The 17,798-nt window shown below is 45.6% G+C and overlaps 1 protein-coding gene across 1 annotated transcript; it reads right to left on the bottom strand.

Moving 5' to 3' along the window:
• Positions 1 to 7,262: 7,262 nt before the first annotated feature.
• Positions 7,263 to 7,940, bottom strand: LOC140202340 (histone H2B 1/2-like). Its single transcript, XM_072267251.1, has one exon. The coding sequence runs from the start codon at positions 7,896 to 7,898 to the stop codon at positions 7,524 to 7,526; it is 375 nt and encodes a 124-aa protein (XP_072123352.1). The 5' UTR covers positions 7,899 to 7,940; the 3' UTR covers positions 7,263 to 7,523.
• Between the last annotated feature and the right edge of the window lie 9,858 nt (positions 7,941 to 17,798).

Genomic DNA, 17,798 nt, shown 5'->3' with positions numbered 1-17,798 from the left:
CAGATGTATATTTAAAAGGAAAAGGGAAGAGGATTATAAGTGACGTGAGGAAAATCTTTTCTGGAAAGGTGTGGTTGGAATCTGGAATGCACAGTGTGCAGATGTGAAAGAGGCAGATTCCACGGTGGCCTTCTCAAGGGAACTAGATCAAGCAGAGTTTACATTTGCCAGACTGCTGAGAAGGAAGCAGGGTTGGAGTTGAACTAGCAAGTTGCTCTGTTAGAGCACCAATTAAGAGTTTTATTAGTGTTTACATTTTTTTTTACAAACAGCAGGCATCTAATAGTTCAGTTGCCAAGCTCCAAATGAGGTATTGGTGATTCCGCCCTAACACCACCTCCCAAGGCAATGACAGAAATGTGCTTAGCATCTCATTCTTGAGGAAAATCTTTGTGTTGCACATTCTCTCCAAGACCGCGTGGGTTTCCTCCGGGTACAAACTCCACATAGCACTATAGGACGGAATTGTACCCAGTTCTCTGAAACTATGTGGCAGTAGCACTAACTGTTGTGTCGGCTGATTTATGCTTGTGCGTATGGGCTACGCCGTAGCCCTAATTTATACTTTTGCATAGCCCTACGCCGTAGCGAGCATGCGTAGTTGTGTCTGCGTGGCTCTGCAATTCACCGCCAAAACACTAGTTGGCGGTGGGGTTTCTATGTCACTGTGTTAAGTTTATTCGTGAGAGACATGGATGAGGAAATACATCTCAAATATTCTCGGATTTCGGCAGGTAGATTTGACAATTTGTTTTCTCGTCTCCAACCATTTATTTCATATCAGTGCACAGACATGGTAGAGAAAAGCAACCGAAAATGTGTAGGAGGAAATGTGACGCTACCAAGCGAACCAATCACAGTTGTTGCTGTCTGCGTTGACACGACGTGTGAGTTACATTTTTGGGGAGGTGCACATCCCCCTGCGGCGTAGGGTATGCGGTACCTACGGTGTATATTTGATGCAGGAGTATAAATTGGGCTTAACCCTGCAGCAAAGACAGCGGGACTAGACAACTTCCCATCTTCCGCACTGAAGATCGGTGTTCCTGAACTAGTGATGTTTTAGCTCAAGCTGTTCCAGTACAATTAGAGCAACTGCATATTCACCAGGGTCATAAAGAGTTTCAGTGAAGTTCCCTGACGGCAGAAGATGTAGGAGTTCTGGTCCCATATTGTGAGGTCCATTTACCTCCACGGCTCATGGCGGTGGACTCAGTTTAGGCTGTGGGTTGATGTTTAATGTCCGCAGTGCTGAACGCACTTTGTTATTTGAGCCATTTGATCGAGACGCCTTGGCAGCTCGTGGCTGTGGACTTATTTTTGGGGACAGCCATTCAATATTTAGTGTTCTGTGTGTTTTGCTCGCTTTTTGCTATTAGTGCGATTTGTTGCTATGCGCGTTTGATGGTCATGTTGTGTGGGGCTTTTCTTGAAACAAGTTATATGGTGTTTCTCTGTTGTGACTGCCTGCAAGATGAACCTCAAGGCTGTAACACACACACAAAGCTGGAGGAACTCAGCAGCTAGGCAGCACCTATGGAAAATATAAACAGTCGACGTATCAGGCCTAAGCCCTTCGTCAGGACTGAGAAGAAAGGGGGAAGATGCCAGATTCTTGATTAATAGGGGCAAGCAGGGATATGGGGAGAAGGCAGGAGATTGGGGCTGAGAGGGAGAATGAATCAGCTTTGATGAAATGGTAGAGCAGACTCGATGGGCCAAATGGGCTAATTCCTCTCCTATATCTTAAGGTCTTAAACCTTAACCTGACCCCAGCCTCTCCAAACTGTCCCCTTGCTTGGATCCCTCTAAACATATGCATTCTATTTTTAGAGTGTTTGTAATTGCAAAAACCTTGGTAATCTATGCCCTCTTTAATTTTGTAAACCCCTATTAGATCCCACCCCAAATCTCCCCCAATTCAGGGAAACCACACCCAGCCTATCTGACCTCTCCTCATTAATGGAAACTCTCAGTCAAGTGAATGGAAATCAAAACAACTTTTGATGTTGGTAATATCTGTGTGGACTGTGTGTCTCGCAAGACGATCCAGGTATTCCCTAACTGGAAACCTTGAATGAATTATGAGGTCCATTCCCTTTTGAAGGCTAGAGCTGCGGCTTTTAGGTCCGGGGATACCAGTCACTATACGGAATCCAGGCGTGAACTCCAGAAAGCCATTAAGGGTGCCAAAAGGCAATATCGAGCCAAGTTGGAAGCCCAGGCTAACCAGAGGGATGCCAGTAGACTATGGCAGGGTCTAAATGAGATCACCGGGCGCAAAGAAGAGGCTGGGAATATCAATAACTGCAGCGCTTTTCTTCCTGACAAACTTAACGTATTCTACGCAAGATTCGAACAGAAGAGGAGCGTCCCGCCCCCTCTGGATGAACCGGACCTGGTGGCATCGAGATTCATCGTCACCGAGGAGGACGTTAGAAGGGCCTTCCTGAAGATAAATCCAAGGAAGGTGACGGGCCCAGATAGGTTCCCGGGACGGGTTCTCCATGCCTGTGCAAGTGAGCTAGCTAGAGTGTTTGCTGACATCTTCAACTGCTCCTTGCTTCAGTCTAAGATCCCCTTGTGTTTTAAAAAGGCAACGATAATCCCGGTGCTGAAGAAGAGCAAGGTGGCATGCCTGAATGACTATCGACCTGTGGCTCTGACATCAATTGCTATGAAGTGCTTCGAGAGATTGGTTATGCACACATCAACCACAGCCTACCGGTCAACCTCGAAGCTTTGCAATTCGCCTACCGGAGCAACAGGTCAACGTCAGTTGCCATCTCCCTGGCCCTACATTCCTCCTTAGAACACCTGGAGAATAAAGACGCATATGTAAGGCTCCTTTTCATTGACTACAGTTCTGCCTTTAATACCATCATTCCAAATAAACTGATTCCTAAGCTCCGGAACCTGGGCCTTAGCACACAGATCTGCAGCTGGATCTTCAGCTTCCTCACAGACAGGATCCAGGCTGTAAAAGTAGGGGACAAGCTTTCCTCTACAATCACTCTGAGCACCGGTGCCCCACAAGGCCGTGTACTCAGCCCCCTGCTGTACTCACTGTACACCCATGATTGTGTAGCCAAGTTTCCATTGAACTCAATATATAAGTTTGCTGATAACACAACAATTGTAGGCCGTATCTCAGGTAATGATGAGTTTAAGTACAGAGAGGAAATTAAAAACCTGGTGGCATGGTGCGAAGACAATAACCTATCCCTCAACGTCAGCAAGACGAAGGAATTGCTTGTTGACCTCAGAAGGAGTAGCGGACTGCACGACCCCATTTACATCGGTGGTGCGCAAGTGGAACAGGTCAAAAGCTTTAAGTTCATCGGGGTCAATATCACAAATGACCTGACTTGGTCCAACCAAGCAGAGTTCACTGCCAAGAAAGGCCCACCAGCACCTTTACTTCCTGAGAAAGCTAAAGAAATTTGGCCTGTACCCTGAAACCCTCACTAATTTTTATAGATGCACCGTGGAAAGCATTCTTCTAGGGTGCATCACAACCTGGTATGGAAGTTGTCCTGTTCAAGACCGGAAGAAGCTGCAGAGGATTGTGAACACAGCCCAGCACATCACACAAACCAATCTTCCGTCCTTGGACTCACTTTACACCACACGCTGTCAGAGCAGTGCTGCCAGGATAATCAAGGACACGACCCACTCAGCCAACACACTTTTCGTCCCTCTTCCCTTCGGGAGAAGGCTCAGGAGCTTGAAGACTCGTATGGCCAGATTTGGGAACAGCTCCTTTCCAACTATGATAAGACTGCTGAACAGATCCTGACCCAGATCTGGACCGTACCCTCCAAATATCTGGTCTTGCTTCTTGGTTTTTTTGCACTACCTTACTTTCCCTTTTCTATTTATGATTTATAATTTAAATTTTTACTATATTTACTATCGATTTGTACTTTAGGGAGCATGAAGTGCAGAATCAAATATCGCTGTGATGATTGTATGCTCTCGTATCAATTGTTTGGTAACAATAAAGTAAAGTAATAGAATAGAAAACATTACAGCACAGTACAGGTTCATTATGTTGTGCCAACCTTTTAATCTTCTCTAAGGTCAATCTAACCCTTCCCTCCTACATAGCCCTCCATTTTTCTATCAATCATCTGCTTAGCTAAGAGACTCTTAAATGTCTCTAATATATCTACCTCTGCCACCATCTTGGCTGCGCATTCCATGCACCCTCCACTCTCTGTGTAAAATCTTACCATTGACATCCCCCTACACTTTCAACAGTCATCTTAAATTTTTGTCCCCTTGGATTAGCCATTTCTGCCATGGGAAAAAATCTCTGGCTGTCCACTTGATCTATCCTCTCATCTTGTAGACCTCTATCATGTCATTTCTCATCCTTCTTTGCTCCAATGGTAAATGCCTCAGCTCACTCAACCTAAGACGTGCTCTCTAATCCATACAGCAGCCTGGTAAATTTTCCTCTGCAACCTCTCTGGAGAGTCCAGGGTAGGTGTCACGAATGATCCCAGGAACGAAAGGAACATTGCATGGACCTAGGCCTGTACTCAGTGGAGTTTAGAAGAATGAGAGCGGGTGTCGGGGTTGAGGGGGGGGGGCTCCTTGTTGAGATCTATTGAATATTGAAAGGCTTAGCTGGAGTAAATGTGGAGAGGGCACTTCTTATAGTGGTTGAGTTTAGGAGCAGGGGGCATAGCCTCAGCAAATAAGAACATCCTTTTAGAACAGAGATAAAGAAGAATTTCTTTTTCCAGAGGGCAGTGAATCGGTGGAATTCATTACCCCAGACGTCTCTGAAGGCCAGGTCATTGGGTATATTGGGTGATTAGAAAGGATGTTAAAGGGTATGGGGAGACAGCAGGAGACTAGGAGAGAGAGGGATAATAAATCAACCATGATGGAATGGTGGAGCAGACTCAATGGGCCAAATGGACTAATTCTGCTAGTTTGTCTTATGTTCTGAGAACTAAATCGCCTCTACACCCTTTCTAAGCTGAAACAAAACCAGAAAATGCTGGGAACATTCTAAGGCAGGGGTTCCCAACTGTTTTTTAATGCCATAGACCCCTACCATTAACCGAGGGGTTAATCTTGGACCCTGTTCTGTAGAGAGAGAAACCAGAATTAGTGGTTCAGGTGAAGGGTGCAGCCTGATTCTTTATTGCAGCGTTGTCCTATTTTGTTTTTCTGCTTTGGTTCTCCAGTACTGCAAGAACTGGGGTCCATGGCAATCCAGGACAATGAGGACTGTGCCTCAGTCTAAGCCCAAACGAACTACGAATCTGATCACAATAATGACATATCAGGAGCCTCTGGAACCAATTAGCAGGAAAACATCCACTGATTCCAGAGCAAGAAAATCAAATCTACAAGATGATATTCTACATGTTTTTTTTTGCCAGAAACATCATATACTATACACCTATCTCGCTTCAGTACTATTTTGAGGCCCTTTGTATTGCCAGCACTCCTGATTGTTGCTGTCACTGACAGTAATAAAGAGATCTGAGAAAGTCCCCTGTTATTTCATTCTGTTTCCTTTCATCTTGGACCCATTGAGGGGTCTGGATGAGTATGTGAATCACCAAGGCAAAGAATATGGATCAAGTGCAAGCAAGTTAGATTATTGAGATGTTTCCACTGGTGGGAGTGTGTGGGAGCAGGGGGCACAGCCTCTGATCAGAAGTAGGTCCCTTTAGCACAGAAATGAGGTACAATTTCTTCAGCCAGAGGGTGGTTAATCTGTGTGAATATATTGCTACAGACAGCTGTGGAGGGCAAATCATTTGGGTATACTTAAAGCAGAGGTTGATAGTTACTTAATTCTAAAGGTTACAGGGACAAGGCAGAGCATGGGGTTGAGAAGGAAATTAAATCAGCCATGATGGAGTGACTGGGGGAGCAGACTTGGTGGGCTGAATAGCCTATGTCTAGTGACAGGAAGGACATGGTGGGCCAAAGGCCAGTTTCTGTGCAGTATGACCCTGACCTATGTCATACGTGGATTTATTGAGAGGATGGTTGACAGCTGGAAGATGCAAGATTGATGTCAATCAACTGGACAGGGTGCTAAAAAAGATCCAAAGATGTCTCCAGGACTGGAGGGCTTGGGTTACAGACCATGACTCTTTGCCCTGGAACACTGGCGGCTGAGGGGTGGCTGTATATAGGTTTATTAAATCATGAACAGTTTAAATAGGGTGCCAATATGTTTAAAGTGGAGGGGGAAATTCTTCCTCATTTCTGTTCTGATGTGACCTCCCTCAATTCTGACGCTCTGCCCCCTGGTCCCACACTCTCCCGCGGGCAAGTCCAAAGCTAGAGGCATGGGTTTGAAGTGGGAGAGGAAAGACTTAAAAAGGGCGTTATATGTGATGAGCTGCCAGAGGAAGTGGTAGAGCCGGGTACAGTTACAGTATATGAAAAGGCATTTGGAGAATTGCATGATGGTTTATGTACCAAATAGAGATAGATGGTACTAGTTACATCAGGCAACTTGGTCAGCGCGCATGAATTGGGTCAAAGGGTTTGTTTCCCGTGCTGTACATCAAGATGTTGCATCCAGCGGTTCCCAACCTGGATCCATGGACCCCTTGCTTAAAGACATTGGTCCATGGCATGAAAAAGGTTGGGAACCCCTGGTTGCAGTTATTACTGATAGTTAATGGAGGCAGTACTCTCACAGCTTTCAAACAGATGAACATGTCATGCGATGCAAAGGCTGATTGCTAGATAAAGAGTTGGGACGGACGTGTGTACACTCATTGTTAACGTGGCAAGATGGGGCCGAATTGTCCCAAGAACGTGGCAACATAACACACGATGGGACGTTCGAAATCAGCCTCGGCAGGGTAGACACAAAGGGTTCTTCCATCGCCCCTGCGAAGCTACACTGGTATCCTGAGAAGGGTTCTTTAGGACGGGCAGTCAGTGCTGCCATTGCCCGAGATGTCTACATCTCGGCAAATTATCGAACACTAAGTGCGGAGTTCGCATGTTCAACCCGCGACCGCCTGGGTTTTCCTTCCACGTCCCAAATATGAGCTGCCTGGTAGGTTCATCCATTAGCTGTTGTAAGTTGCCCCTGAACGTAGGTGGGTAGGAGAATGGGGATGGGGACGAGAAGGATAAGCCGGTGGGAAAGCAATGGAGAATAAAGAGGATTCGCGTAGATGGGTACTTGGTAGTCGGCGCGAACGTTTCCATGCTTTGTAACTAAACAATTATATTTACGCATAATTAATTGGTACTGTGAGCAGTGATTAGAGACAAGGTCTGCTTTATTGGGTACTAATAGCAACACGACAATACTACAGATCAATAAAACCACCTTTTCGGAAAAGTGGCGTCCAAGAGGGCGAAACGGGAATCATTTGAGAGCTGATTTGTTTCAGCAAGAACCTTAATTTGATACAAAACGTATACGTACAGCAACGCTGGCATAGCTGTTTCAGAGACGTGGGTGGCTCTTAGAAGAGCCTTTGTTTGAGAAAGGTCTTTTTTTTGCAGTACGTTGTAGAGCTTTACTTGGAGCTGGTGTACTTGGTCACCGCCTTTGTCCCCTCCGACACGGCATGCTTGGCCAGTTCCCCAGGCAGCAGCAGGCGCACGGCGGTCTGGATCTCCCGGGAACTAATGGTCAGCCTCTTGTTGTAATGGGCCAGCCGCGAAGCCTCGCCGGCGATGCGCTCGAAAATATCGTTCACAAACGAGTTCATGATGCTCATGGCCTTGGAGGAGATGCCGGTGTCGGGGTGGACCTGCTTCATCACTTTGTAGATGTAAATCGAGTAACTCTCCTTCCTCAACTTCCTCCGCTTCTTGGTGCCCTTGGCAGGCGCCTTATTGAGTGCTTTTTTAGCGCCTTTCTTCGAAACCACTTTCTTCTCTTCGGGCATTTTAAATGCAGACAGTCTGAGACACAACGCCTGACGTCGCCGTTCCCCCGCTTATATAGGCAGCGTCCTCCGTCCTATGCTAATGAAGGATTAGTCCATGTCTTGATTCCGATTGGACTGTGGTGACATAATTCGTGTCGTGTCCCTCTGATTGGCGAAGTTATTGTAAAGCGTACGGAACCAATGGCAAGTTTGCACACTGCAATCCGTGAGATCCTTGGCCAAGCGGAGGCTGCGAGTGAACCTGCCTCGCCGCCGCTTCCACATCAAGGGGCTGGATTCAGTGTAGCGGGCTCTCAGCAAGTGTGCGGTTCAAAGAGGCCACACGAATGGCGCTTTGTGGATACTATGTAAAATTAGACGAGATTTGCTGTGTCGCCAAAAAAACACTCGCAAATTTCTATAGATGTACCGTGGAGCGCTTTCTAACTGGCTGCATCACCGTCTGGTATTGTGGGGCGCGGGAGGTGGGGAGGCTACCGAACAGGATCAAAATAAGCTGCAGGGACTTGTAAACTTAGCTCCATCCTCCTCAACATCCAGAACATTTTCAAGGAGCGATGTCTCAAAAAGGTGGCACCATCATTAATTACCCCCTTCAACCAGGACTTGCCCTCTTCTCATCGCTAGCATCAGGAAGGAGGTACAGGACCCTAAAGGCACACACTCAACGATTCAGGAACAGCTTCTTCCCTTTGCCATCCGATTTCTGAATGGACATTCAACTACCTCACTACTTTTTATTTTTTTTTAATGCCTCAAAAAGGCAGCAGCCATCATTATGGACCCCATCAACCCAGACATGCTCTCTTCTCATTGCTGCCATCGGGAAGGAGATACGGGAGCCTGAAGGCACAAATTTCAAAACATATGCTGGAGATGTTAAACTGATACAGTTCCTCCAGTCAATTGCTTGTTGCTCTAGTTTCCAGTATCTGCGTCCCTTGTGTCTCTAAAGTAAGATAGATGGATAGATAGATAGATAGACTTTATTGATCCCGAGGGAAATTGGGTTACAGAAATTACAAGATATGTTTGTCTTGTAATTACTGTATATATTTATGAATAAAGTTTACTTTTAAAATAAAAAGTTTCTGTTAACGGCAAGGAGACTTGAGACCACAGATGCCGGAATCTGGAGTGGAAAATCAAAACAAGCTGCCGAAGGAACATCTGTCAAAGGAAACAGACTGTCAACATTTTGGATCAGGACCTTTCATCTGGACTTCTCCAGCCCAGACGTAGGGCCTTGATCTAAAATGTTGACCCTGGAAAGGCATCCATTTCCCTTCATAGATGCTGCCTGATCTGGTGGTTTATTCCAGCAGTTTATAATTTGCTGGTGGCTAAGGGACCAGGCTTTTTTTTCCCCCTGAGTTCTGACAAAAGGTGTCAAACTTGAAACATTAACTCTGTTTCTCTCTCCACAGATGTTGTCTGGCCAGCAGAGTGTTTCCAGCATTTTCCTGTTTCTCATCATCATTATTACTTGTTAAACTCTTTCTAAAGCAATTATTTAGGAAATAAAATGCCATAATTAAGAACTATGAAAGTGTTCTTCCTGTCCATTATGCCCTTTCTGCCTGAGGACTCAGTATCTTCAATATGAATCTGCTGCTGAACAATATTTCATTAATGACTGGGAAATGCCTGTAGGTGGCAGGGGGACTCATTTCTCTGGATATCTGTACAATCATTTGATTACTGTTATTTACCTTTAGTTTTGTTCTATTGTTTTATCCTGATCAGTGAGCTGGAAGGCAGATTCAGATTTTAGGCTATTCAGCCCAACAAAAGAATGTAATCTACAACTTTATTCCTTCAATTAAAGTGCATGACCGTACACTTCCCTGCATTGTATTCAATCTGCAGCAACAGACACAAAATGCTGGAGGAAATCAGTAGGTCAGGCAGCATCTATGGAAATGAATAAACAGTCAACATTTCATGCTGAACCCCTTCCGTCAGGAATGATGAGTCCTGTTTACTCTTTTCCATAGACGCTGCCCGACCTGCTGACTTCCTCCAGCATTTTGTGTGTGTTGTGTTTGTGACTGTATTCCACCTGCCAATTCTTTGTCCATTCTCCTAATCCAAGACTGTCTGCACACTCCCTGTTTCTCAGCACTACATATCCCAACGGTGATTGATTTCCTGATGCTCATGGAATTTGCTGAGCACTTTTGTTTGCCTTTCACTCCTCTGAAACTTCAATACTCTTCCAAGAAGCTGCATTTGAAAACTCCTAAAACCAAAAACATCTTTCAATGTAAACTGCTCCTTGCAGGAATACCAATTCCCTGGGCCAGGCAGGACGAAATAGTGTTTATCTATCAGATAGTTTGTAATTTGTGCTATTTCATGCTGTTGTTTTTAATTGGATAGCCATGCAGCTTGTGAACACATAGGATCCTTTTGCCCAAGAGCTAAAGTGGTATTAAGATAAGATTTTAGTGCACAAGTCTAAGACATTTTCTAAGACATTAGCTGTAACTACACTGTTGTAATGTTGACACAGTGTTTTCCCAACTGATTGTGATCATAATGTTGGAGCAATCTTACCTTTCTAAATTATTGTGCAGGCGAAGAGGGAACAATCTTAATTCTCCCGTTCTGTGTTACAGATTGATCATCTGCATCACTTGGGAGTGAGATTGATCCTTGTTGCAAAAAGCAAGTGAAAAAGTGAATGAGAATCTTTTAGAAGTTTGTGTCAGCATTGCTACATCATTGACCTCATGCAGAAAGAGGGCATTCAGCTCCTAGAGTTCCTGTCAGATATTTTCAAGTAAAATCTCATTCTCTGCTCTCCCCTTTGTCAAAACATTCAGATATAGCCCAAGTGCAGAGAGGTACTGAAGCAGATCAACAGTTCACTGACTTTAATGAGAACTGTTGTAGAAAAACAATAAACACTAGGCCAACATGGTCTTTAACTAAAACACTCAAATTGAAAGTTTAATTCCAATACTGTGGCTGGAAGCAATAAATAACTAAATACTAAATGAATGCCGTTCCTTTACGGCATCAGTCAAAATGGTAGTCCTCTTTCCCCAACAGGGATGAGGGTAAGCAGGGACCGTAAACATTGCTGTGGTTTTGGTCAAGTCTTGACAAGACTAGAATAAAAGGAATGGAGTTAAGTACCACTGTAATGAGACAGTAATTAGCTGAAACAAGCAAACTCACGAGAGCAATTGCCGAACCTGTTGTGTGGCCCCACAGCAGAGTCCGTGGTTTTGATGGAGAGGGGAGCTGTGGTGTGTAATAAGAATTGGCTGGAGCAGATTGGGATATAAGCAAAAGCTGGGTCTGTGGAAATTGAAATCTCTGTCAATATCTGGGAAGAATTTGTTTACCAGGTGTGATATGCTCCCAAGGCTGCTTTATCTGGTGCATGCTTGGCCTGTTTCCCCCACCTCCCTGCTTCAGGAATCACTCAGGATATCTTCCAGTTTATCCGAGATGGAGTAGGTCTATTGGGTCATATTGTGCAAGTCCCCACAGAATGGGACCCAACGTTGTCCTCATCCTGATGCCCACTTTCATATGTGGCTGTATCAGGTGGTATGTGGAACAAAAGTCTGTGTGCATCAGGTGTCACCACGTTCTGAGGTTCTGCCTTTCCCTGGTGTGGGGAAGGTTAAACCTGACCCTTCCACTATACAACGCCTTAGTCAGCTTAATGCTGCTGCACTACTGGTGCTCGGTAGAAAAGTCCTTCCAAGTTAACACCTTTGACCACAGGTGGATAAGGAAACCCCTCAAACAGTGAAAGGGGAAGCTGAGTGTGTGGCAATGTCATTAGTTGTTTTTTAAAGTTTATACTACTGAATATAGCAACCATGAATGTTAAAGATTTCTTTTGCACTTTCTTCCTTTGTATATATTTCTTATTATTTTGATATTTTTAAGAACTTATTTAGAGATATAATACAGTAACATGATTGAATTTATTGTCATACACACAAGACGTATGCACAGGTGCAATGAAAAACTTAGTTGCAGCAACATCACAGGCACGTACCATCCACAACGAAACATAAATAAAATATAAATTATGCATAATTTTTACAGGAAAGAACACAATCAGAACAACAAGAAATTAAAGTCCATGTCAGTGTAGTGGTCATAGTAACACTCATAACACGCTGGAGGAACTCAGCATGTCAGGCAGCATCCGTGGAAATGATCAGTCAATGTTTCGGGCTGGAACCCTTCGTTACCGTGCTGAACACCAGCTGTCCATTAAGTAGCTCCTCCCTTCTCTCTCTGTAGGAACACAGAAGCTGACAGTGTCCTTGCAAAAATGTAAACATGCTGCAGAGGAACCATAACACCATCTCAAAGCAGTGTTCACCTCTCTCTCTCTTAATCACAAGGTGTTTGTGTTGTACAACTCTCTCTCTCTTTTTAAAGGCATAGTCCATAGAAAATATGACCCCTAGGGGTACATAACACATCCTTCACATACATGAGGAGTAAAACTCTTTATGTTACATATCTGTCTAAATGTGCAACGTGCACTCATAGTAATTTATAATAAATAGAACAGTCAATGTAACATAGAATACACTCAAATCAGTGTGAATGAATCAGTCTGATGGCCTGGTGGAAGAAACTGTCCCAGAGCCTGTCGGTCCTGGCTTTTGTGCTGTGGTACCGTTTCCCAGATGGTAGAAGCTGGAATAGATTGTGGTTGGGGTGACTTGGGTCCCCAATGATCCTATGTCCCTTTTCTCACACCTGTCTTTGTAAATGTCCTGTTCACAACTACAAATGCGCTGGGCTGTCCGCACCACCCTCTGCAGAATCCTGCGATTAAGGGAGGTACAGTTCCCATACCAGGCAGTTATGTTGCCAGTCAGGATGCTCTCAATTGTGCCCCTGTAGAAAGTTCTTAGGATTTGGGGGCCCATTGTTGTGCCTTTTTCACCACACAGCTGGCGTGTTCAGACCATGTGAGGTCCTCCTTAATGTGGATGTTGAGGAACTTAAAGCTGTTTATCCTCTCAACCCCAGATCCAATTGTAGGGGTTAGCCCATCTCCATTCCTCTTGTAGTCCACAACCAGCTCCTTTGTTTTTGCGACATTGAGGAAGAGGTTGTTTTCTTGACACCACTGTGTCAGGGTGATGACTTCCTCTCTGTAGGTCACCTCGTTATTGTTTGAGATTAGGCCAATCAATGTAGTGTCACGGGCAAATTTAATTAGCAGATTAGAGCTGTGGGTGGCAACACAGTCATGAGTATACAGGGAGTAAAGGAGGGGACTTAGTACACATCCCTGAGGGGCTCCTGTATTGAGAGTCAGAGGGGTGGAGGTGAGGGAGCCCACTCTTACCACCTGCTGGCGATCTGACAGGAAGTCCAGGATCCAGCTGCACAAGGCAGGGTCAAGGCTGAGGTCTCTGAGCTTCCTGTCGAGCCCGGATGGAACTATGGTGTTGAACGCTTAACTGTAGTCCAAGAACAGCATTCTCACATAAGCATCCTTCTTCTCCAGATGTGTATGGACGGTGTGTAGAGCTGTGGCTATTGTGTCGTCTGTCGATCGGTTGTGTCGGTAGGCGAATTGTAAGGGTTCAGTGTGGGTGGCAGCAGGCTGCAGATGTAGTCCTTGACCAGCCTCTCAAAGCACTTGCTTATTATTGAGGTGCGTGCGACAGGACGCCAGTCGTTCAGACAGGTTACCTTAGTCTTTTATTGGTACAGGGGCAATGGTGGATAAACTGAAGCAGGAGGGCACCGTATACTGGGAGACGGGGCCTTGCGACTGTCCACTCGTTGGAAACACCTGCGTACCTCAGAAGAAGGAAAAGAGAAGGTATGAGGCCAGAATGCCCAGAACGCAATACTGTATAAGATGTTGCTCCTCCACCCTCAGGGTGGCCTCATGTCGGAATGAGAACGGGAATTGGAATTAAAATGTTTAGCCACCGGGATGTTCCGCTTGTGGCGGATGGAGCGGTGGTGGTGGTGGTGGGGAGAGACCATCTCGTTCTTGCTCTGAAGTTGACGGGCTTTTCCAAAGGGACGGCTCCTTCCAGATTCGGATTGGCAGGGGCGCGGGCCAATCAGCGTGAGGGAAGGCGGGGCATTCGCTGTGATAGAGAAGCCCGATTGGCCACTGCCTCACGAACCGTCTCCTCAGCGGGTCAGGCAGCGATTCCGAACTGAGATAGATGGCACGAATGGCCCAGGGGGCACGTTTCTCCCGTCGCCCCGACAGCCGGTGACTAAAGTGAACCCGGCGCTACTAAAACCCCACTGAGCTGTTCCCTCCACTAGTCGTCCTGACATCGCTCGGGACTTCAAGGCAGGTCGACAGGGAACTCTCCCTCACTCTCAGCCCGACAAAGACTCTTTTAAGTACCGCCGTAAAGAGACGCTTCCCTATTTATTCTACCTGACGGTCCTGTTGTTTTCTTCGTCTCCTTGTATTCATTTATTACCAATCGGTATGATGTGCGCGCGTGGTAAGATCACGGGATCTTTAACGATCTGGTCTTCAGGCTGAAAAATAGAACTCGGTGTGACTAGTACTTGTGAGAACAAAAGTAGAAATCGGTCAACATCCACGCAAAACTCATTGATCATATCTATTTCAACACTACTGTGCTAGCTCCTTATCACTAAACTGAGAAGCAACCGGTGACGAAAGTGACGCCAGCCATGGATGCACTGCTGCCGACCTAGCACTGTGGCTCTGAGGGAGATCTGGTACCAGAGACATCCGAGTCGCTCCTCCACAAACTGTCCTTCCAGGGACTTCGGGACACCACCACTGCCAGAGCTCTGTCATTATAGACCCGCAGGAGGCTGGTAGGGCTCTGTGAGGATACTGACCTTTGCTTCATCCATTCCAAATTTGCCGGCACCCTGAGGACATGCAGCTAACCTGTTGCAACTACAGGTAGTGTGCTTGAAATTCTCACTCTCAACCCAACAAAGGCTCTTTCAAGAGCCACAGTAAAGAGCTGCCGTGTGTTTTCATTCTTCACTAAGTTCAAAGTACATTCATTGTCAAAGTATGTATGCATTATTCAATCTTGAGACCCGTCTCCTGTCAGACAACCACGGCATCTCAGTGCCTTTCGAAATAAACTGAACAAGTTTAAATGGAAAGCACCAAGTGACCGCAATACAAAGAGCGAGCCGCTTGAGAAAAACACAAGGAACTCTAAACGATTAACGACACTCGTTAACAACAATGAACCAATTCAGGTGCTCGTAAAAGAGTTGCAGGAAGAAGAGAATACAGAGAGAGATGATGAGAATTAAACTAAGGGAATTGGGGGTGCAGGAATTCACTTTAAAAGGGTTGCTGGGCATGGGTGAGAGAGCACACGTTAGGGTATTTTTAGCTTTCTTAAGGGGTACAGGGTTTTTTTTACAGGATATGACGGATAAACAGGAATAGGGTATTAGGATGGCCAAAGATGGGAGGATAAAGTATAGGTTAGGGTAAAGTAAAGCTACGGCTTTACTCTTTGGAGAGAAGGAGTATGAGACATGATAGAGGTGTACAAGATAATAAGAGGAATAGATAGAGTGGATAGCCAGCACCTCTTCCCCAGGGCACTATGGCTCAATACAAGAGGACATGGCTTTAAGGTAAGGAGTGGGACGTTCAAGGGGGATATTAGAGGAAGGTTTTTTACTCAGAGAGTGGTTGGTGCGTGGAATGCACTGCCTGAGTCAGTGGTGGAGGCAGATACACTAGTGAAGTTTAAGAGACTACTAGACAGGTATATGGAGGAATCTAAGGTGGGGGCTTATATGGGAGGCAGGGTTTGAGGGTCGGCACAACATTGTGGGCCGAAGGGCCTGTACTGTGCTGTACTGTTCTATGTTGTGTGTGTGTGTGTGTGTGTGTGTGTGTGTGTGTGTGTGTGTGTGAGAGAGAGAGAGAGAGATTGGGTGAAGGGATTTAGAATGTACGTCTATTGCACATTCCAGAGCAGAAGGTGGCGGTAATGCACCATTAAGCTGGGTGCCAACCGCCATAAAACAAGACACAGACAGACAGACAGGTGCTCGTAAAATCCTTGCAGCCCAATACTCTCCTGTGCTCAAAGAGCTCGTTACAGTGTCTTCTTTTGCACATTGGTCATTTGTCAGTCTTTGCATATGTATAGTTTTTCATAAATACTGGTGCATTACTTTACTTTCCTGTAAATACCTGCAAGAAAATGCATCTCAAAGTAATATATAGTAACATATACAAGGGGTGATTGATAAGTTTGTGGCCTAAGGTCGAAGGAATCAATTTTAGAAAACCTAGCACATTTACTTTTCAACATAGTCCCCTCCTACATTTACACACTTAGTCCAGCGGTCGTGGAGCATAGTGTCCACAGATGAGTAATTGATAAGTTCGTGGCCTATGGTAGAAGGAGATGAGTTATACAGCTCTCCTTACATGCACATGCATTTCAACTCTTTGAGTGATTATGCAGAAAGTCTGAAGTTAATAACCCATCTCCTCCTACCTTAGGTCACCAACTTATCAATCACCCCTGATGAGTTATTAACTTCAAACTTTCTGTACAGACTGGCATAAAAGGTTCTTCCATATGCACATTTGTGAGGATGTAACTGAGCTGTCCTCTACTGCAAGATGTGGATCACAGAGCTCTCTCCCTCTAGAAGAAGCGAGAGTAAACTTAACCTGCGCCCAAGACTGGACTCAAGATCAGAAGATGATCTTGGAGGGCGCTGAGGCCAGGCCATCATTGCTTTATATTTTATGATGAATTTTGCTTGAATGGAGGAATGTTGCCTGCATTTATGTAGCTCCCAATAATAAATTAGAATGGGGGAGGGGGTGAAGATATGTTTCTACCAAAGGAGGTGTAGGGAACTCTGTAGCTCTGCTAGCCCCCTGTAGATCACCCTTGGGCAAGGTGTAGCACCTGCTTAGCTTCCACTCTCCCATCACACACCCTTCCAATCAGCGTCATGAGAAACCATGGGAGCAGGTGGTGGATGGTCGTACGAGCAGCTGGTGCATATCACAAGTCCTGGTTTTGCAACCACTGACACCAGGCAATCTCTGAGGATAAAGACACTGCCCAGAAGAAGGCAATGGCAAACCACTTATGTAGAAAAATTTGCCAAGAACAATCATAGTCATGGAAAGACCATGTACACACATGTCATGTTACATAATGAACAAATTAATCTTAAATTGACTGATACCACAATAATCGTCCACAATATTTAAACTGGAGGTGGCAGTGTTTGTTTTTACGAGGTCGAGTTGCGAGCTCGACATCCACCCGGCACGGATGGAGAGTACGCTCGGGAGCGGTCTGTTACTGGATCGAACTCGGGAACCTCCATTCTCGAGCCCGGCGCTGATCTCACTGCGCCACCAGCCGACGATCTTTGATAGAATGTACAGGTTTAAATAAATTAGTCTTAATGAGCATATGTACATCGAAACATACCGTGAAATCCGTCTTTTGTGCCAACGACCAACACAGTCAGACAGTGCGTTGGGGGCAGCCCACAAGTGTTGCACCAATGTAACATGCCCCAACTTTCTAACCCCAATCTTCTGGAATGTGGGAGGAAACCAGAGCATCTGGAGGAAACCCACATAGTCACAGGGCGAACGTACAACCCCTTGCAGGCAAAGGCGGGGATTGAATCCTGATCGCTGGCGATGTAAAGCGTTTACGCTAACTGCTACGCTACTGTGGCACACCATGCAGACTCTACTGATAAATAATTCTATTTTTGGACGCTGAGGCTGTAATTTAAACGTTTTCTTGAGGGAAGGACCAAATCGAGTGGTCTTTAAACAATTACTCTGACCCGGAGTTGGGGAAGGCAGTCAGGCGCAGGCTGCAGTTACACTTTCCCACCGCTGTGGGGCAGTGCGCAATGCTG

This window comes from Mobula birostris, chromosome 8 (assembly GCF_030028105.1).
Source record: "Mobula birostris isolate sMobBir1 chromosome 8, sMobBir1.hap1, whole genome shotgun sequence".
NCBI lineage: Eukaryota > Metazoa > Chordata > Chondrichthyes > Myliobatiformes > Myliobatidae > Mobula > Mobula birostris.
Note: the sequence above shows the minus strand (reverse complement) of the source record. Positions and strands in the feature narration are given on the sequence as shown.

What these genes read in the sequence shown, in the direction of transcription:
- LOC140202340 (XM_072267251.1), bottom strand. Translation starts at nt 7,898, where the DNA reads ATGCCCGAAGAGAAGAAAGTGGTTTCGAAGAAAGGCGCTAAAAAAGCA.